This window comes from Myotis lucifugus, unplaced genomic scaffold, assembly GCF_000147115.1.
Source record: "Myotis lucifugus unplaced genomic scaffold, Myoluc2.0 scaffold_28, whole genome shotgun sequence".
Lineage (NCBI taxonomy): Eukaryota > Metazoa > Chordata > Mammalia > Chiroptera > Vespertilionidae > Myotis > Myotis lucifugus.
In genome coordinates, this window is record NW_005871076.1 from 6414264 (window position 1) to 6437102 (window position 22839).

Sequence of the window (22839 nt, forward strand, 5' to 3'; positions counted from 1 at the left end):
AACAGGAAGGGCACGGGAAGACTTCAAAGCATCCTAACAGCAAAAAACCCCAAAGATTTAGCAAAGCTTGAAAATAAGAGCATTGATCCACATGCCACATAACACAAATTTCTAATACTATGGAAACTATTAATAGCAATTAATAAGAAATACAGTTGAGCCTTGAATAATGCAGGTGTGAACCTCCCCCCACCCCCGCCCCATTCGAAAATCTATGCATAACTAACTAGTTGGTCCTCCACCTCCTCAGATCTAAAATATACATAAATAGTGAAAAAATATGGGGAGAGGGGAAAAATACTTTCTGATATAGAAGTCATTCCAGTATGTTTGAACTGGTTTAAGGTTTTTAAAAACCTGAGATAAATTCCATTATCAACTCAAGTTAATCCTCAAATGCACATAACTATTACCTCTCCTACACTATCACAAATTGCCAAGCTACTTAAAGCAAAATTTTTAAGAGACTGAAAATAAAAGCATAACGTGAATACAACTTAATTTTTAAAATAGTAAAATGTTTTAATGGCACTATATTGGCAGACAGAGGTACTGTAAAACTTAGGTAAAATAAATTTTTCAAACTAGTAATAATATAGTTTTAATATATCCCTAAATCATGACTATACCTGTTGCCTTTTAGCTGCCATAATGTTCAGTTTATCCACTTCAGGTTTCAGGGCTTTATACTGTATTCCTAAGTCTTGTTCAGTGCCGGCATTCCTCAGTTTCAAGATACCGTCTTCCACCTATTAAATATACCCCCCCAAAAAAAGAAAAATTCTAAGCAATTCTTATATAAAGAATTTTTTATGTCCTGCAACAGCAATTCAGACAGCAATTCAAACTTTCTCTCTGGTTTACATGGCACGCAAACATTTGAGCAGCTACTACATGGGAGCTTTTGGGGAGCTGAAAAGGACAGTATTACTGATTTCTATTTAAAGGACACAATTTAGCATATCTTGGTTTCTCAACTCTGGAACTCTACTGGTACAAGGAAATGTTTAATCAGTATTACAAAAAAGAAAGGAGTCAAAACAAAACATTTGCTACAAGTTCTTCATTAGAATCAAGACAACACAGGTCACAGTAGAACCTGTATGAAATACAATTGGAATAAAGGAATAAGTGGAAATGAAACAAAAACATCCCTGGTCCATTTAGGTAAACCACTCCATATCTCAAGGAATGCTGAATTAAGTATGGCCAGTAGCACTTTCACTGTGATAGAGAAAACAAATTACAGACACAGCCTGTACTTACAACTTTCAGCTGAACAAGTAATTTGTAGACATCTGCCATGTCAGCCAAAATAAGCAGCCGGGTAACAGCAGAAAGCAAAGCTCGAGCTGCCCGAACCATGTTGCCACGCTTCACAGAAGAGCAGGGATCATCTGCAAACTCTCCCGCAGCACTCTTCATCAAATCACCTGTTTTATAGAATGAAGAAAACAAACAGCAGAAATGAGCCAAACAGCTGTTCTACATTTAAAAAATAAAATAGCCCTGCCCGGTCTGGGTCAGTGGATAGAGCGTCGGCCTGCTGACTGAAGGGTCCTGGGTTTGATTCCGGTCAAGGGCCCTGTTCGGGTGCATGCGGGAGGCAACCAATCTATGTGTTTCTCTCACGTCAATGTTTCTTTCCCTCTCTCTCCCACTCCCTAAAAATCAATGGAAAAATATCCTTGGGCGAGGATTAAAAAAATAAAATAAAATAAGTGAAATAAAATAGTTCAAGCTTTGTATATTTCATGCATGAAATTTAGTTTAAGATTTTTATTTTTGTTGTTGTGTTTTTCTTTCGTTTGTTTTAGAGCTGTTACTAAGAGAAAAGCACCCTCATATGTTGCTAGTGAAAGCACAATATTTGGAAAATGATTTGGTACTATATATCAAAAGTCTTTAAAAATACTTCTTTCCAATAATCTAATAATACTCCTTTCAAAAAAGAATATTATATGTATCCTAAGAAAACTAAATCCAAGATTTGAGTGGGAGAAAAAATGGATCTAATGCAATTTATTCTCACATCCACAGAATTATACAGAAATACAGGAACCATTATGCAGGACCACCACACTTCATTAACCATCCCAACTATTTAATGTGTACAGCTCTAACAGTAACAGAGACTCACTGATATGTGGAAGACAGAGTTCAGTCACTGGCATTCATTTTTCTCATAGTAAAACATTGCTAAGAACTCAAATACTCAACAATAAGCATCTAGTTAAATAAACTATGATTTAACTTATAATTGACTATTCTGCAAATATAAACATATATATGAAAAAATGTTAAGGCATATGATGGAACCTTAAACAGAAAAAAAGAAATTATAAATGTGTGTAATCTGGGTTTAAAAAAGAAAGATTGAAGTAAGGGTTAAAAAAAACTACATTTTTATATAACAAACAAGTATTATATCCATAATAAAGAAAATTAAGCTAAAAACATATACATTTTACTATAGTTATTAGGAATATCCAGCTTATATAACCCTAAAATACAGTGCTAAAAATTTATATATAACATTTCCTAGAAACTTGTAAAATAACAGTTTTTGTCATTCATTTCTATTAGTAATCATTTAGGTGCCTATATCGTCCCTCTTTTCTTATAACTGGAAACAACTAGAGGACCAGGGCTATGTCTGTTCCACCAGTTATACTGTTAGTACCTATATGGTGACTATGTTTATGTACTTGGAGAATCATATACTTCTTCCCTTGACTGAATGTGTCCACTTCAGATTAAAGCTTAAAGGCCATTCACTCTCTCTTCTCTTCCACAAATGTAAAAACGTACACTCTCAAGAAACCTAGCCACTTCTGAAGAGATCTACCAAATTTCTCCTAACTATCAAATTTACTTGCATAACATGAGCTGCTGGGGGTGCAGGTGGGAATTCATCCTCAGATTCATATATTAGTTAGGTTTAGAAGCACCATATATACTAAGAATAAAGACAAGCTTGGGCTCTGCATATCTCTTAGGTCAGAAATAACTCACAATGAAGAATCTCACAGTTAAAAGTTTGTTTCTGTATGTAAAATACACAGATATGAAGATACATACATATGGTAACTATTATGTGGATACATGACATTAAAATGTTACCTCATGGTACTTAAAAAGACAGAGCATATTTATTTATTTATTTGTTTATTTGTTTATTTATTTAACAAATATTTGAACACCCACAATACATCAAAGACTGTATGAAGTATAGTGATATAGTGCACAAGAAACAACCCATATCCTCATGGAGCTCTATGGAAGGGGAAAGACAGACAAGCAAACAATTAAAAGCTAATTAAGACAAGGCACCTATACTCGAAGGGCTCACAAATTAGCATGTATCACAATGCAATCAGACTTACAATGGCACTGTGGACATGGTGCTATGGGAAGATAGTAGGAAAAGCTATTTACTCATAGAAGAAGTTGTCTCAAAAGCCTTACAGAAAAAGATTTTTGCCTTAGGCAATATTAATATTAAACAAGAGATACAATAAATAGAATTTCACCTATTTATTGAGAGCTTCTTCATTACACACTAAAACAATTTCACTGGCAGGTGAACAAAGCTAAACAAGACTATCTCTCCTTTCAAACGGTTTACAGTCCAGAAAAGAGGAATGTGATTATACAGAAATCATGTAGCATATTAACATACAAGCTGTAAGAAAGGCACAAAGTACTACAAGGTTTCAAAGGAGGAGATACTAATGACCAGCAAGTTTTATAGAAGACAAGGCCCTCTGAAATAGACTCTACCCTCCAAGGATAGAAAGGACTTTGGGCAGTGGAGTTAAAAGAATTAGCACTTTAAAAAACGAAAAAGCAACATAATAATATCCAACATTTATTAAATGTCCACTCTATGGCACTATCACATTTTATTTAATCATATCAACCACCTAGAAAGTTAGGCTAATATTAGTCCTTCTTTACAAATAAGACAACTAAAGCGTAGGTTAACTAACTTAATTATAGTTACCTAATAGTAAATGGTACAACCAGGTTTTGTAATGCCAATGCTTGTATTCTTATAACCACTTATCAAGATGAGGTATATAAAAAGAAGGCATGTCTGGGAGCTGAGTTCTCAAATTAATGGAAGATGGGGATGGAGAGAGTACAAAGAAGAATCCCTGAACCAAAGAGCAAATTCAAAGCCATAGATACACAGGATTAACCTAACAAAAGTAATACAATAGCCCTAACCCGTATGGCTCAGTGGATAGAGCATCGGCCTGCGGACTGAAGGGTCCCAGGTTCTATTCCGGTCAAGGGCATGTACCTTGGTTGCGGGCACATCCCCAGTAAAGGGTGTGCAGCTGATCGATGTTTCTCTCTCATCGATGTTTATAACTCTCTATCCCTCTCCCTTCCTCTCCGTAAAAACTCAATAAAATATATTTAATTTTTAAAAAAAGTTATACAATAAACCTAACCAGAGAGATAGGTCAGAAAGCTACAGTGAGAGCCCAGGAAAGAAAAGTAAATTATAAAGGGCGGGGTCAAGCCCTGGCTGGGTGGCTCAGTTGGTTGGAGCACCATCCCGTGCACCAAAAGGTTTCAGGTTCAATTCCCGGTCAGGGCACATACCTAGGTTTCTGGTTCAATCCTCATTTGGGGCACATATAAGAGGCAACCAATCGATGTTTCTCTTTCACATTGATGTTTCTCTCTCCCTTCTCTCTCCCTCCTTCCTTTCTTCCCTCCCTCCCTCCCCTTTTCCTCTCTTTAAAAAATAAATTAATTAATTAATTAAAAAAAACATATCCTTGGGTGAAAATTAAAACAATTTAAGTAAAAAATAAAGGCAGGAGTCAAATTATATGATAACCTTTGATTATGAAGAGTGAAGGAAAAGAAAGCATCAAAGATTACTTAAAGGTTTCAAACTAGGGTTACCCTGAGACAGAAAAGAAAGCCAGAGCACTGTATGACTGCACATCAATTAGGGAAACTTAAAAAGAAAGCTGGAGCTCTTGACATTGTGAATTTGAGGAGAAATACTCTATGACAATAGAAACGAAGAGAACCAAAATGATGAACTGTCAAAAACAAGAAGACAAGAATTTGCAAGAGAAAACTGGTCAACAAAAATCAAATGCATATATACAGATCAATGAAAGAGAACTGAGAACCCAGAAATATAGTTAATTAAATTTCAACAAGGCTGGCAATACCACTTCATAGGGGAAGAAATAGTCTTTTCAACAAATATTGATAGGACAGCTGGATATCCATATGCAAAAGAAAAAAGTTGGACTCCTACCTCACACTATATACTTTCAAAATAGATCAAAACCTAAATGTGGAGCTACAACTATAAAACACTTATAAGAAAACATTGATAGAAGTTTTCATGACCTCTGGCAATGGTTTCTTAACTATGACACCAAAAGCATAAACAGAAGAAAAAGTAAATTGAACATCATCAAAATTTAAAATTTTGTTCTTCAAAGGCCACTATCAAGAAAATGAAAAGACCCACAGAACGGAAGAAAATTTTTGAAAACCATATACCTGATAAGAATCTAGTATCCACAACATATAAAGAACTTTCACAATAAAAAGATAAATAATACAATTTAAAATAGGCAAAGGAATTATATATACATTTCTCCAAAGAAGATACATAAATGGCTAATAAGAACATGAAAAAATGTTCAATAGCCATAAGAGCAATGCACACCAAAATCACAATGAGATATCACTTCATATAACCAAAAAGGCAGATAATAAGAAATGCTGGTGACTATGTGGAGAAATTGAGAACTTCATATTCCATTGGTGGAAAAGTAAAATGATACAGCCACTTTGGAAATTCCTCAAAAGATTAAATGTAGAGTTACCATGTGACCAGCAATTCCACTCCTAAGTATATATCCAAGAGAACTGAAAACATGTCTACACAAAAAATTTATACATGAATAAGTTCACAGCAGGACTGCTCATAATAGATGAAATGTGGAAACAACCCAAACATCTACCACTAATGTATGGATAAACAAAATGTGGTATTTGTGCATACTGGAATAATGCAAGGTGAGGACTGTCTGTATTTACCTTCCAGGATTGCTGTGGATATGAAACCAAATGTTCTCAGAGTGCTTAGAACAGTGCATGCTCTCCCATGCTATCTACTATCACTGTTGGAATTAATTACAGATAGACTGAGGGGGAGAGGAAGGCAAAAAGACAATAAAGACATAATTGAAGACTGAATACTCTAGATTACAAAGAGAAACACACATAACAGGACCACAGAAGGAAATGACAGTCATAAAATGAGAAGGAGGAATTCTTGTACCCTCAGATAAGAAGTGAAAGTAGAGATAGCAAGAGACTTCCAGTTGGGGGAATCTCCGTTTTCTCAGAAACAGAATATGAGGCTCTCCTAAAAAATGAGCAGGGTGTCAATAGAAACAAGAGGTGAGGATATTGGAAGAAACTGAAGCAGTTACTATTGGAAATAAAAAAAAATGTTAACCTGAGGTAAATGTAAGAACTGTGGCAGAACTGGATGAATTTAAAGTAGTTTCCTTAAAACTATAGTCCAACTAAATGAATCAAAATTCTCCAATTGACTAGCTTATATTTGAATAGACAAGTGAAAAGTCTTGTAAATAACTTTAAATGTAATGTTCATCACTTAACCTCGCTGTACTAATTCCTCATTTTCCACCAACTCTAATTTCTCTTTCACTATAACTTCCTCCTCCCCTCCTCCTCCTCCACCTTCTCAATTCTCATTTCCACCAGGTTCTTCTTAAACAGTTTCATGCCTTTGACAGCTAGCATATCATTCCAAAATAATACTGGGTCAAATGACAACAAATATGTGGAACTGAAAGAAACAAAGTAAATGAAATATATTTACATCCATTCTAATCTCTTTTAACTCACAGCCATAATAATGGCAAATCCTTAATTCATGAATAACATTCAAATTTTCTCTACTCACAAAACAATGAACAAATTTGTAAACAGCCACTAGCGAAAACCAAGGACCTCAAATTTCTCTTAAAGGTCATCTCTGTAAAAGGAATATGACACTAAAATTGACTTGAGATGTTTAATATGTCCTATATAATAAAAGGCTAATATGCAAATCGATCGAATGGTGGAATGGCTGGTCGCTACAATACGCACTGACCACCCACGGGCAGACACTCAACGTAGGAGCTGCCCCCTGGTGGTCAGTGTGCTCCCACGGGGGAAGCACCGCTCAGCCAGAAGGAGCCTCTCCCGCCTCCATGGCAGTGCTAAGGATGTCCAACTGACGGCTTCGGCCCGCTCCTTTCTCGGTTCCTCCTTCTGCAGGGGGCAATGATCCCATCTCCCCCCACCCCCCTCACCTCCAGTCTTCTAGGTCCTCCTACTCCTGGGATGATGCCAGTGGGACCTGCTCCTGAAATGAAGCTGCCTATGGGAGGGCACATACAATGATGCCTGGGCCCCCAATGATGAGACCTCCCACCAGTCCCATGATGGTGCCCCACTCCACCAGAAATGACTCAACCAGAGAGATAAGGAAATAGGGGAGTCTCTTTCTATCAGTTTTATATTACTTGTTCTACTTCACCAGGAGTTCGTGGTACTATGACTCTGGGTGTTTTCTAATAGAAAACAAGAACAGGAAGACTCACTCCCTCTTCCTATCAAAGAGAGAATAGTTTTGGAGGGGAGCAGTGGGCCAAAAAATAAAGCAATTTTCATTTGTGTTGTGAAATGAGAAAATAAATTTGTCAGTTCTTTTTAGTTTAAAAAAACAAAAAAACATATAGCCCAGCTGGTGTGGCTCAGTGGTTGAGCTTCAACCTATGAACTGGGAGGTCTAGGTTCAATTCCTGGTTAGGGCACATGCCTGGGTTGTAGGCTCAATCCCCAGTAGGGGGCGTGCAGGAGGCAGTTGATCAATGATTCTCTCTCATCATTGATGTTTCTATCTCTCTTTCACTCTCCCTTCCTCTCTGAAATCAATAAAAATATTTTTTTAAAAACACAAAACAATATATATAAAAAATCAAGAGTCCTTTAAAAACAATAAAATATAACAAGTTTATATTTGTTTAAGCATAGTTGTAAGAGTTATCAAAAGCACTCTTTTCTCATACAAAAAGGCAAATTGGGAAAACTGAGGAAGACAAGTAATCTGTCCACAGTCACATGATCAGCAGTAAAGGTTGATTATATAACTGGGTCTTCTGGCCTGGTCCCAATTGTCTCTAGTCAACTACACTACATTTGGTATTAACTAAGACATAAAGAAGATGAAACTTAAGAACCCACTACTATTGTTCTACCTGTCATGAAATCAGATCTGTCAACATACTCATCCACTGGCATTCTCCCCTCACTAAGCTGAAGACAAAAGTTAAGTTCCTCTGGAGCAAAACAAGAACAAAGGGCAATTGTAAAGGAAGTAAACAAAAAAACACAGAGTTCTACATTAGAACAGGACAAGATCAAGACCTCTCTAAAGCATCAAATATTTTGAATGAATTCTCTTCAAAGCAATCCAACTTTTTAAAAAGTTATAAGGAAAGGACAGGTCTGAAAACTGTAGGTGTTTGTGTGCATGAGAGATAGACAGTAAAAATAAAAAAAGAAAGCTTAGTTTTTCTTTTTTAACATGAGCCTAGAAAACATGAGATATTCTATTATGCTGCTCCTTTAAAACAAATAATGTAACGAAGTAATGTTAATAAATATACACTTGACCCTTGAACAAGGGTTTGCACAGGTCCACATAAACGTAACTTTTTTTTTTTTCAATAAATACCTGCACTGTTTCAATCTGCAGTTGGGAGTCCACAGATAAGGAAGAAAAACTGTATGCACTGATCTATGCCATTTTATATAGAGGATTTGAGCATCCTCGGATTTTGGTATCTGTGCCAGGGGTCCTGGAAACAATACCCAGCAGATACCAAGAGACAACTAAGTTATGGGGGAGTCAAATGTTATACTCAGATTTGACTGCATAGGGGTCAGTGCCCCTAATTTTCGTGTTATTCAAGAGGCAACTGTACATTATTCTCCCAGAACACTGTCTGGTACAGATAAAACAAGGTATTGGAATTGGATCTGAATCCCAACTTGGTTATTTGGCAGCTGTGTGCCTTTCAGTTGCTTTATCTCTACCTGTTTTCCATAAAATGAGAATACCATCTGCCACCTCACTGGGTTGTTTTGAAAATTAAATGAGGTAATAAATGTGAAGCTCAACAAATACTTCCATGCCGCTTTCACACTACCTATCTACTATCTTCAATTCTTAAATCTGTTCAGAAAATGATCATTGTACATACACCAATTGTTTCTTACATTTTTAGAAATAAAGTCATGCTAGCAATTTTCCTAAAGCATGAAGGAAAAACTAGCTTTTAATTTGTAATGTTGAAGCAGTAAAGAGGGAGCCTCCTTCACTCATTCTCCATAGCGTAAAAAGTAGTAAAAACTAACTGGTCCTTTTGTGGTAATAGCTACAAACAAAGCTTGACTTACAGTAGTTTACTTGGACAGACACATCATAATTAAAATGCCAAGGACAAAAGACAAAGAGACAATCTGAAAAGCAGCAAGAGAAAAGCAGTTAGTTACCTACAAGGGAGTGCCCATACGACTGTCAGCTGATTTCTCAACAGAAACTATGCAGGCCACAAGGGAGTAGCAAGAAATATTCAAAGTGATGAATAGCAAGAACCTACAACCAATATTACTCTACCCAGCAAAGCTATCATTTAGAATTGAAGGTCAGATAAAGAGCTTCACAGACAAGAAAAAACTAAAGGAGTTCATCACCACCAAACCAGTATTATATGAAATGCTGAAGGGCATTCTTTAAGAAGAAGAGGAAGAAGAAGAAAAAGGTAAAGATAAAAATTATGAACAACAAAGTGACAACAAATACATATCTATCAACAAGTGAATCTAAAAATCAAATGAATAAAAAATCTGACGAACAGAATAAACTGGTGAATAGAACAGAATCAGGGGCATAGAAAGGGAATGGACTGACAATTCTGAGGGGGGAAGGGAGTGTGAGGGGTTTGGGAAGAGACTAGACAAAAATTGTACACCTATGGACAAGGGCAGTGGGGGTGGGGTGGGAACCGGGTGGAGGGGAACTATGGGCGGCGGGGGGGAGGAACAACTGTAATAATCTGAACAATAAAGATTTATTAAAAAAAAAAAAAAAAAGCTTGACTTACAGTAGTTCTACTTGCTGGGCATTAACTTTTCCATCTTTTCTTTTTTTTTAAAGGAATTAAGCCAACCTGAGGTTCCTTCCTGTTTTTTAGCAACTTGTCATCTGCCTCACCTATCCCATTTACAACTCCACATACAAAAAAGTTCACGTCATACTTCAAGAACAGCTCCCAACCACAATGCCATAGGGATGGTCCTATGTAAATAGCTCTACAGCCTTCAAAAGTCCTCCAAGGAGATCCAATAGATAGAGCAAAATAATACTAAGGATACTTCTAATATGTTCATTTCTACCTTGAGGTCCAAAAAATATATAAGAATTTTGTCCGCCCAGCAGAGGAACGTGGCTTATCGTCTGTAAAAGTACATAATCCATCCATTCCAGGTATCTTTATTAATGGGAAAAAATTTTATTTGCACCTTAAATAGCAGATATGGGACAATTTATACTGCACAATGAGATTGGAGAACACAATGTGTTTATGTTATAAAGATGGGATGAGGAAGACCACACCAATAAACACGACAATATTAACAGAGGTAGTATATCATGAGGTGACATAGCCTGAGGGTAATTATTTCCTGCTGTTTATGTTCGTGTGCTTTCCTTAAATTTTCTATTACACACACACACACACACACACACACACACACTAAAGAAAAGTTTTTAAATGATCAAAAAATGTAAAATATCTTTAATTCATGTCTATGACACATAAAACTCAGGGTTTCCTAGAAAGGAATAACCTAAATCACTCAAAATGTCTATATACAAAATATTTTTTCTACGGTATAAAAAACTCATGGCAATTAGTGTCACTGCAAAAAGAAAAAGTAAAATTAGCATACATTATGAAATATGAACGCTTTGTGAATCATCTGTCTTGAACGCTTATCTAAAATATAGATGGTAAAATAAGGGGGAGGAGGCATATGCAGCCCAATCACATGTCATTATATTTTGTTTAGTTGCTGTAGAAGTTCAACTGTTACAGAGACTTTAAATAGACATTTCTTAAATAAAGCATTTTATGAGAGCATACTGTTTGTTATCAATTGCCAAATCCAACAAAGATGTTTTTAGACATCCACCTGAATGTGCTTTTGAGAAGCAGCAAAAAACAGCCTTGTGTGGAAATGACAGAAGCTTCCAGAAGAGTTAAAAGACATTTACCATCAACATGTTCAAATTATTTATTCATTTCAGAAGCAATTTCATGGCCATTAAGTGGAATTCTAATTCCTCTTCTCCCACAGATTTCCCAGATGCCTTTGCTCAAGTTTCTTTTGTCTCTTTACCTTAAAATGATTTTAAAAGTTTTTTTCTGCCGAAACCGGTTTGGCTCAGTGGATAGAGCGTCGGCCTGCGGACTGAAAGGTCCCAGGTTCGATTCCGGTCAAGGGCATGTACCGGGGTTGCGGGCACATCCTCAGTGGGAGATGTGCAGGAGGCAGCTGGTCGATGTTTCTCTCTCATCGATGTTTCTAACTCTCTATCTCTCTCCCTTCCTCTCTGTAAAAAATCAATAAAATATATTTTAAAAAAAAAATAAAATAAAAAATAAAAGTTTTTTTCTGCCCTGACTGGTTTGCTCAGTGGATAGAGCGTCGGCCTGCGGACTGAAGGGTCCCAGGTTCGATTCCGGTCAAGGGCATGTACCTTGGTTGCAAGCACATCCCCAGTAGGGGGTGTGCAGGAGGCAGCTGATCAATGTTTCTCTCTCATCGATGTTCCTAACTCTCTATCCCTCTCCCTTCCTCTGTAAAAAATATTTTTTTTAAAAAAAGTTTTTTCCTCCTCAGACAAATATCTCATACTACACTTGTTATCAATTACAGCCCTCAGTCTTGTATTTTTTACCGGTCGTTTTTTTTATCTTTATTGTTGAAAGTATTACAGATATCCCCTTTGTTTTTTCCATTGACCCCCTCCCACCCTTCACCTGCCCCTCCCAGGTCTTCACTACACTATCAGCTGTGTCCACAGGCTATGCATATATACATACATGCACATAAGTTCCCCAGTTAATTTCTCTCCAGCCTTCAGTCTTTAAAATAAAAACTGTCCTGCTCAGCCAGTGTGGTTCAATGATTGAGTGTCGACCTATGAACCAGGAAGTCACGATTCGATTCCCAGTCAGGGCAAATGCCGGGGGTTGCAATCTCATTCCCCAGTGTGGGGCATGTATGAGGCAGCCAATCAAGGATTCTCTCTCATCGCTGATGCTTCTATCTCTCTCTCCCTCTCCCTTCCTCTCTGAAATAAATAAAAATATTCAAAAGAAATAAAAATAATATATAATAAAAACTGTCCTATTTACCACACTCCTTTTAAATATTTGAAAAGTGAATAAAACTCTGACCATAACATTAGAGAAGTCTTTGGTTTTTCTGGTTCAAAATAGACTCCTTAAGTCATATTACTCTGTAGAGGATATTATTCAGTCATTAAAAATTACATTGTAGAGAGCCAGAGGGGGGGAGGGGAGGGAATATATATATTTTTGTTATCAACTGCCAAAAGAATATGGCTTATCTTCTGTAAAGTACATAACCCACCCATTCCAGGTATGTGTGTGTGTGTGTGTGTATATATATATATATGCTGGGGTCCAACCCCCGCAGGTCCAGGGGTCCCCAAAGGTGTGGACGGAGTCGGCGAAGAAGGAATGACACGGAGACAGTCTTCAGTTGATCAGCAGCCTAGCCAGGACCTCTAGCCAGGATCTGGTCAGGACCTCCAGCGAAGTTCTGGTCAAGTTCTGGTTAGGAATTGATGTTTATTGTCTTGTTACATCTGTATTTATACCAGTTGATTTTAATCCTGTCAATTTCTATTGCAAAGGTTAGGACGTTTCTTATCTCCATTCCATGGAGTAAAGATTATGTAGCTTAAGCGTGAGTGTTTGTAGTTAAAGTGATTAACTACCCGCCTGGCACTTAATTAAGGGGTTGTATCCCCTCCCTAACCTCAGGGAAAAATCCCCACCTGGGGAAACAACCTTTCTCAGAGAGGTGACCTTGGTTAAAACACATGGCGCTAAGGAGAGCAAACATATTAAGAACAATATGCTATATATGCCAGGTCCATTGAAACATATGCTGTGCAGATGTTTCTTTCCTGCAGCGACTGTGTCAAGCAGCAAGGATGGACCGGCTCCCAGCATATATATATGAATGTAATAGAAGTAATCCTGTTACTTGCAGATTTTTAATATTTCCTATAACTTTGTGATATCATACTATGTTAGTACAATTGTGGCAATAATATTATACTTAAAATCCTTTTTTCTTGAAATATTAATGTTTACTGCATGTAATATTATTATATTTAAGATCATTTTTCTTAAAAAGTATATATATTTAAAAATTACACTGTAGGAATATTAATATTAAAAGATGTTCAGGATCTTGCCGAAACCGGTTTGGCTCAGTGGATAGAGCGTCGGCCTGCGGACTGAAAGGTCCCAGGTTTGATTCCGGTCAAGGGCATGTACCTGGGTTGCGGGCACATCCCCAGTAGGAGATGTGCAGGAGGCAGCTGATCGATGTTTCTTTCTCATCGATGTTTCTAACTCTCTATCCCTCTCCCTTCCTCTCTGTAAGAAATCAATAAAATATATTTAAAAAAAAAAAAAAAAGATGTTCAGGATCCACTGAGTGAAAAAAAATGACAAAATGAAGCAAAACATATTTCTATCCACATGAATACATTCATAAAAAACAAACTGGAAGAGTTTAGACCAAAATGTTAAACATTGGTTTCACCTCTGGGTAACAAAAATTATAGCTGATTTTTATTTTCTTCTTTTTGCTTTTACTATTAAAAGCATGTATACTGCAGAAAATTACTTTTGTTTAAAAAAAAAAAATGTTTCAAATTCTACCCACCCAGGAAATAGCCAGAGGAAAGGGGAAAAAAAAAAAAGAGCAAGCCAGCAAGCAACATCACAGGTAAGTCTGTTATAACACCGCCCCCAACTCCCATATTTAATGGCTTGGCATCTTTTTACAAAACAGAAAATATAAACCATTCAGCCCTGGACTTTGAATATCTATAACTCCCCTATCATGGGATTCCTAATTCTTGAAAGTTACTTTTTTAGTGCTATATCTCCACTCATTAAACTACTTTACACCAAATTCTCTTAAATACATTTGATTAAATTTAGGATCTCATCAGAAAATGACACAACTATTTTTATCATTCCACCAACTTTTACTTTAGAAGATAATAAACTGACAGGGCCAAGGCTTCACAAAATTATTTGCTACTCCAAGATAATCAAGAATTAATACCCATTTCCCAAGCTGTCCCACTCCCTTTCCTTCCCCTCTTCCCCAATTTTTAAAATTCATTTTCCATGGTCTGGTAATAAGACATTTTCCACACTTGTCAATTAAGATAAACTGGCAATATAATTGCAAAGGATACCAAATTTCATAGTCCTATGGGAAGGAGCCAAATGGTCATATTTATCTGGCATAACCCGCATGCCCTATGATGTAATGATGAATCTGAATAAAACATTTAATCCTTCCCACCTTTGCCTTTCCGTTCATCAATGGGTGATATTTGGCAAAAATCACAGACCCCTGATACCTCCATAATTATAGATAAAGTGACAATTCAAAGAATTCCTGAAAGAAGCTTTACATGAACTTGACTGGGGTGTCAATGTGTATCTTTTGAAAAATCAACCCAGGAAATAAACATTTAAAAGCCCATCAGAATCTGTTCAAAACATACCCAGAAAAACTCTTAACTTACATCCTTCCCCATCCCATGGCAGTAAGGAACAGAGCTTAAAATTCCGACTTTTAACAGGCAGCAGAATAGATTGATTTTATCAAAAACATTAAAATAGAGTACCACACATATTCATGTTCTCCTACTAATTCAAGCATGCCCTACTGTTATTCAGAAACACTCCAAAGAGAGGCACTTACGTCCTGATTACACATTCAAATAAATGCATAACATGCATTTATACTTGGGAATCACTTTCTTAAGAAATTAACTAGTAGACACCACGTTACTGCAACATCATGATTGAAGTCATGCCAAAGTCAAAACTGTAATACCTGAGATAACTTCCTTAGGTACATTGGATACCAGGCAATAATATTACTTGCTGTAGTATTATTATCCTGGTTAGTGTTATTTTTGTTTTACAAGATAAAAAAAAAAAAAAAAGAGGAGCAATTTCAAAATCACAGCAAACATTAAAATTTAATAAGTTCATTTTCCTTTCCTCACTTTCAAGCCAGCTACACCAGAATCTGAGTCTCTGCAGAGCAGCATATGCTCACACAAGGGTAGTGATCCAGAAACAGACAGCATCCTTGACACATCCCAAGTCAAAGAAAATACAGCCTCCACTCTAGAGACTTACAGTTTAAGTCAGACAGACAACTTTAAGACATAAAACACCTGAATGGCAACCAGCTAATGATTTTTTGGAATTTATATTTAGCTTTTCCTGCTCAGGTTAAATGAAGAGCAAAAGAAAATGGATTAAATTGTGAGAGTGGAGGAATGGGGGTCAATAATGAACAAGTGTTAAATTAATCACAGTCTTCAGGAACATATGAAGGGTAGGAACTGGAGTGGGAGCACTTCTTAACAACAGACTCAGCCATTAGGGGATCACATGAAGAGGTATCCACAAAAGTAAGAGGAGAAAACAGGATGAAAAATCTACCAAGATGGCAAGGGGAAAAGGCAGGATAACAAATGAGAAGCCAGACTCAAAAGCAAGAAGAGTATGAGAAAAACCAGCTTCTTTCTTGTTAAGTTTAATTTCTTGTGATTACACTAATCTGAAATCCTAATTAACTTAACTTTAAGCTTTTTCAAAATGTTAAATGTTTCTCTGATATTGCTCTTCCAGAGCATTATTAACATTTTTTGAAACCCATAGTCAACATTCCAGATAGGAATACTTGTCATTTTTCTCCTGTGAAATATTCAAGAGCCCATATATAAGATCAAGCTCATAGCGCCAACCTGATTAAAACCACACTAACAAGACCAGACAAATTAAAATGCAATCTCTCTCACACACCCACACAAAGCTCCTCAAAGCTATATTTCAAGTCTTTACACCATAAACTTAGCAAACCCAGACTCTACTCTGTCTCCTGTCTACCTCTCAAACAATCACTGACAGCTGCTTTGTCCTGATCACATCTGCCTCTTAACATCTATCTTCCAGGCTGCCTATATTAGATGTGAATATATCAGTCTGAAGCTATCAACATCTGCACTGGACAGGCTACCAATTTTCACCTCCCTAGTCAGTTGCCAGGGAGAAAATTATGCCTCAAGAGCTTGACAGCTTGTGCTCAATATCCATCCTTTTGTCAAGGATAAAATTTATCATTTTCCTTAAAATTGCCTTGCCAAGATTCATAGTAAGTGTGTGTGTGTGTGTGTGTGTGTGTGTGTGTATATATATATATATATATATCCACAAACATATACATACACACATACTTATATATGTACGTACATACACACACACCTCTCCACATGTGTGCCTTTTTTTTCCCCTATAATCACTGAAGCTGTACCAAGGAAGATGGCATCTTTGTCTTCAAGTTCACTACACAATTACTGAAATATATAAAAGAATGTCTCTTAATTAGTATCAATTAAAAACCCTCATTGCCTATCCCTTCTTTATGACAATGTTCTAAGAGACCATCAGTTTTAACTGACTGGGAAATTCTGTGCTTACAAGATTTAAAAAGCTAAGAAATTATCTGTGCAATAAGACCATTAAAGAGTATGCCCATCAATCAACTATAGCTGTTAAAATAACACAGATGCTACCAAACTCAATAGTTTTAACTCTACTGTTTTAGTAGACCAATAAACAATGCTTTCTTGCTCTAAAAATGACAAGACACTTTCTACAGAAAAAAAAAAAAAGGTTCTTATAACGATTGAGACTTAGTATTGAATAACACTGATTGTTCTCAGGGATTTGAAGTCCTACTTCTACTCAAAAACAATGCACTTTCACTATAATCAAAGTTTACCTAAAATGAAATAATGATCTGAAAACCAAAACTTGAAAAGAATACTTTCAAAAAAATCTTAAGACAAATAGTGCCTAAACATAAATAGACATGAAAGGGGGAAAACTACAAGCCAAACATTAAAGTATTTGCTTTCTATTTATTGGATGAGGAATTTACTTTCACCTTCTAGCCATTTGGAGAGAAGATATATGTAGGTGTCACTATTAAATGTTTTTCAATATTGGAGAAGAGGCTACAGTGAATTATCCAGATGTTTTCATGTTGTCTACCATGTAAATAACAGTACATACATGAGAGGTAACAGGTTGTGATTAGTGGTATGGCAGTCATGGAAGAAAAATCAAGCCAAATGGCCTGGAAGGCAGTAAAAGTCACTGGCTTTAGCTACAATCCTTGCTCTGTTCAACAGAATTCTACCACCTTTTCCAAAACTACCATAAATCTGGTCCCACCGTTAAAACCATTACAGACACATGCAATCATGTCTTGATTTTCAACTCCAAGTTAATCCTACCTCTGCAAAACCACCAGAAGCTAGGAAAAAGAATGGGAAGATTCTTCCTCTGAGCCCCCAAGAAATAGTCAACCCTGACACGTTGATTTCATCTATCTGGCCAACAGATATGTAAGAGAATAAATTTCTGTTGTTCTATGCCACTAAGTTTATAGTAACTTATATGTTACTAAAGGCCCAGCGCATGAAATGTGTGCACTGAGGGGATGTGGGGGGGGCGGGTCCCTCAGCCCGGCCTTGCGCCCTCTCGCAGTCCAGGACTCCTTGGCTCCTTACCGCCCACCTGCTCACTGCTCCTTACCGCTTGGCTCACTGCTCCTTAGCGCTGTTGGGAGGCAGGAGAGGTTCCCGCCACCACCACTGCGTTCACCAGCTGTGAGCCCAGCTTCTGGCTGAGCAAACTCTCCCTGAGGGAGCACACTGACCACCAAGAGGCAGCTCCTGCGTTGAGCATCTTCCCCCTGGTGGTCAGTGCGCATCATAGCAACAGGTTGTTCTGGTCGTTCGGCCATAACGGTCGCTTAGGCTTTTATTATGTAGACTAAAGGCCCAGTGCACGAAATTTGTGCACTGGTAGGGTCCCTAGCAGCTGCCAGCTGCCGGCCGGGGCCTCCTTCCCTTCCCCCAGCCGGCCCCGCCCCCTGGTCGAACTCCCGGATGACCTCCCGATGGAGGGGACAATTTGAATACTACTCTTATTATATAGGATTGCAGCCCTGGGAAACTAATACATCCAATTAGCTAGTATTATGGAATTTAAATAATCTCGTCATTTGCAGTATGAGAATACTTATCTTCAGCCTGAAAACTGAGAAAAATATTTAGTTCACAAATTCAGAACAACTAAAGATAGCATCGCCCATTTAATGCATTGTCTCTTTTGGGGTACTGACACAGGTATGAATTTGACATTAAGACTCCAATGGACAATGCATGCACATTGCTGTCAGCCATCAGAGATCCACTGAGGTGCTCACAAAGCCCAGTAAAGCACTTGCATGGTGTAGGGATTCAGTCCACCTTAGCTGATATCCAACAGCCCTACAGGAAGCTAGGTCTTTGCTGAAGTCCCCTGCTGGAACACAAATTTAACACAAAACTGTAGGGCGCCGCTATAGGGTTAAGCCTTGGACTGACCTGTTGGCAAAGCCATAAACAAGTCCCAGCTTAGAGGGCACAGCCCTCTTAGCATAATTAGGCTTGACCTTATGAGGCTCCCTAGATCTTATCTGGGTAGCTAATGGGCTGAGGGAGATGTAGCAAGTGCTGCTGAAACAAGTGAAACTCACAAGAACATTGTAACTCTGTTGACCACTACCTTGTTTACCTCTGGCTATAAAATAAAGGCTCAGCTTGCCTCTGGATCTCTCTCTGGCCTCAGCCAGGCACAGGAAGATCCACCTAGACCAGTGGTTCTCAACCTTCTGGCCCTTTAAATACAGTTCCTCATGTTGTGACCCAACCGTAAAATTATTTTCGTTGCTACTTCATAACTGTAATGTTGCTACTGTCATGAATCGTAATGTAAATATCTGATATGCAGGATGGTCTTAGGCGACCCCTGTGAAAGGGTCGTTCGACCGCCAAAGGGGTCCCGACCCATAGGTTGAGAACCGCTGACCTAGACCCAGTTTATTCTCTTTGTCTGTCTTTTCTTCATCCGTCACCACCCTCACTCAGGCTTGCGGAACCTTTGGATGAGCTGGCTCGGCACACAAAACTACAGATTACAAGAAGTTAATCTTTCACATTTAAAGTCCTCTTATCATTTGTAACATCACAGTGATGACAGCTTTTCTAATAGTAATTACTGGTAGGTAACTTGTGGGTTATAATTTCACCTTCTATTAATTCTGCGTTTCCCAAAACATGATTCTTTTAAGATTCAGTTTATTTCAAACAGATTCAGTTTATTTAAAACCAGTGCAAATATGTGTGACTAATATTACATACCAGTCTGACAGAATGGGGCAATGTCTATGGTATTTCCTGTAGGGAGCGGCTATAGGGTTAAGCCTCGGACTGACCTGTTGGCAAAGCCACAAACAAGTCCCAGCTTAGAGGGCCCAGCCCTCTTAGCATAATTAGGCTTGACCTTATGATGCTCCCTAGATCCTATCTGGGTAGCTAATGGCTGTGGGAGGTGCAGCAAGTGCTGCCAAAACAAGTGAAACTCACAAGAACATTGTAACTCTGTTGACCACTACCTTGTTTACCTCTGGCTATATACTAAAGGCTCAGCTTGCCGTCTGGATCTCTCTCTGTGGCCTTAGCCAGGCACAGGAGATCCACCCTCACCCAGCTTATTGTCTTTGTCTTTTCTACATCCTTCTCCAACCCCCCCCCCCCCCCTCAGGCTCACCGAACCCTTGGCTGTGCTGGCCCGGCACAATTTCCAGAATTGCTGCACATTTTTATATTTTATCACCCCTATGTCTTCAGCATTAACTAAACAAGAGATACTACATAGGATGACATGTAAACTTCTGCCCCATTTATTTTCTATCAAATTGACAACATTTCTAAGACTCAACTTTTACTTGGAACACCCATGAGAAGTGAATTCAAATTCTCCAAAAAAATTTTTCCTTTGTTACTATCTCTCCTGATTAAAATTTAAGCCAGCACAACTTAATATATCTCCAATAACTGAATATGATTAATTAAAGCAATTGGCAAACATAAAAATGAAAATATTGACCACAAAAAGTCACCTTCCAGAATTAATTTTCTAAAAAGGACTGCCCTTCTATATATAAAAAGCAATATTAACCTACCTTGTTTTCGAACATCTTCTACAGCAGCCACAAGCTCCTCCTTGAGAAACTGACTCTCCTTTGCAATTTTATCCCCTTTGTCCAAGAAATTCTCAGTTGCTTGTTCAACAGATGCAGCCAAAACATGGGCCTTCTTAGAACGACCTCTCTTCTTATTAGAGGGCCCCTTACTGTTAGTGTTTACCAAAGTCGTAACCTAAAAGATTCATTTTTAAAAATTAAACTACAGTCAGTTAAAATGAAAATAAAAGACTAACATCTTTTAAAATAGCAAAAATAAATTATTCATAACATCACATTTATGACATTCCACCAAGCACTAACAAATAACATACAACTCTCTCCATGTTTAAAACATACAGTAATGATACTCTATTTAGTTTCTCAAATAATTTAGCTCTTATGTATAAGAAATATAATATCTTAATTCCTCAAATATGAATATTAGATTTTTCATTATCTTATAAATTAAAAACTGATTAGAAACAAGTTAGATATCTCTACTCTGTCATTAAGAAGTTGCAGGGGGTCAGGAGGAGTAGAATAGGGTAAGGGGGGATAAATGGTGATGAAAAGAAACTTAATTTAGGGTGGTGAACACACAATATAATATACAGATGATATATTATAGAATTGTATACTTGAAACTTGTATAATCATATTAATCAATGTCACCCCAACAAATTCAATTTTTTTAAAGAGTTCCAGAAAGAGGTCAACACTAAATTCAGTTTTAACTGAAGATCACATTTTTCCCATTTTCAACCTGTGTAAAATGTTTTAAGATAACTTACTTCTGAAATCTTTTTACAGTTTTTTCACACAAATATCAGCAATTAGTGAAGACCCTTAAGAAAGAAAGGAACAACTGCCCAAAGTAGCCTACCACAATGGTGTTTTGAGTCCAAGAACAGTAACCACCATCCTATCCTATATCCTATATAATAAAGAGGTAATATGCAAATTGACCCTCACTCCATCACGCCATCACAAAATGGCTGCGCCCACAGTGGAGGCAGGGTTCCCGTAATGAGCCGTAACAAGCCATCAGCAGGGACCTGAGGCTGCGTGGCACCGGGCCGGGGCGGGGGACCTGAGGCTGCAACCCCGCCTCGAGGCTGGGCCGGGGGACCTGAGGGTGCGCTCCCCGCCCGGCGCCAGGTCGGGGGATCTGAGGCTATGCCCCCCGCCCAGCGGGGCTTGACAGGTGCCCTGAGGCTGCGCCCCCCCACCTGACGGGGCTTGATGGGGGAGGGGCTGGCCGGAGCTGGATCTCGCCCAATGGTGGTGGGGGCCGGCCAGGTCTGAGTCTCGCATGATTTCAAGTTGCACGCAGGTGGGCGGGGACTTGACTCTGGGTCCCGTGGCGTGCCCCAGACTCTGAGAGGAGGAAGATTTTCATATACATTTTACTAATTTTCTTTCATCTCTGACACTTCTATTATAGAGAAAGGGCAAGTAGCAATATTAAAATATTTTCTCTAGCCCTAGCCAGTTTGGCTCAGTGGATAGGGCATCGGCCTGTGGACTGAAGGGTCCCAGGTTCGATTCCGGTCAAGGGCACAAGCCAGGTTGCGGGCTCGATCCCCAGTAGGGGGCATGCAGGAGGCAGCCGAGCCACGATTCTCTTTCATCATGGATGTTTCTATCTCTCTTTCCCCTTCTCCCTTCCTCTCTGAAATCAATAAAAATATTTTAAAAAAATATATTTCCTCTAATTAATTCCCTTTTAATGTGCACGAATTCGTGCACCGGGCCACTAGTAAATACATATAATACTAGATAATCTATAGGATGAAGATGACTGAAGATTTGTTATTAGAGTAATCTGTCACACAAAAGATTTACTAAGAGTTATAGTAGATGGGCTCCAAGAAAGTAAATATACCTGAGTCTGACCACACATTCCTACATATTTTAAAAATTATATATGTGCACATGTACATGTATATATACATATAATACTAGTTTATATTTATCAGTTGAAACAGAATTTTTTAAAAAGATAGCACATGCCACTACATTTTGACTATCTATCTACCTCTCTCTCTCACTCACACTAGTAAACTGTGCCAGAACACTAAAAGTGCATATCTAGTTGCTAACAGTTAATGAAATGCCATCCCACTATGATATTTGTATTTGTAACAAGCACCATCAACCTAAACTCAAATGCTCAAATTAAACCTTTGAACTAAATAACTTTGTTCTATGTTTGTTACTGCTATGGAACCATGTTACAATAACTATGTATGAATTTGA

General features: G+C 37.9%; 1 protein-coding gene across 5 annotated transcripts in view; it reads right to left on the reverse strand.

The window, feature by feature from the left end:
• CTNNA1 (catenin alpha 1) overlaps nt 1-22839 on the reverse strand; it is a 171511-nt gene that overhangs the window by 113698 nt on the left and 34974 nt on the right. For all 5 annotated transcript variants that reach the window (XM_023752104.1, XM_023752105.1, XM_023752106.1 and 2 more), the window contains exons 3-5: nt 20578-20773; nt 1267-1433; nt 630-749 (exon numbers count right to left, since the gene is read on the reverse strand). In XM_023752104.1, coding sequence (XP_023607872.1) covers nt 630-749; nt 1267-1433; nt 20578-20773 — 483 coding nt within the window. The remainder of the gene's footprint in view (nt 1-629; nt 750-1266; nt 1434-20577; nt 20774-22839) is intronic.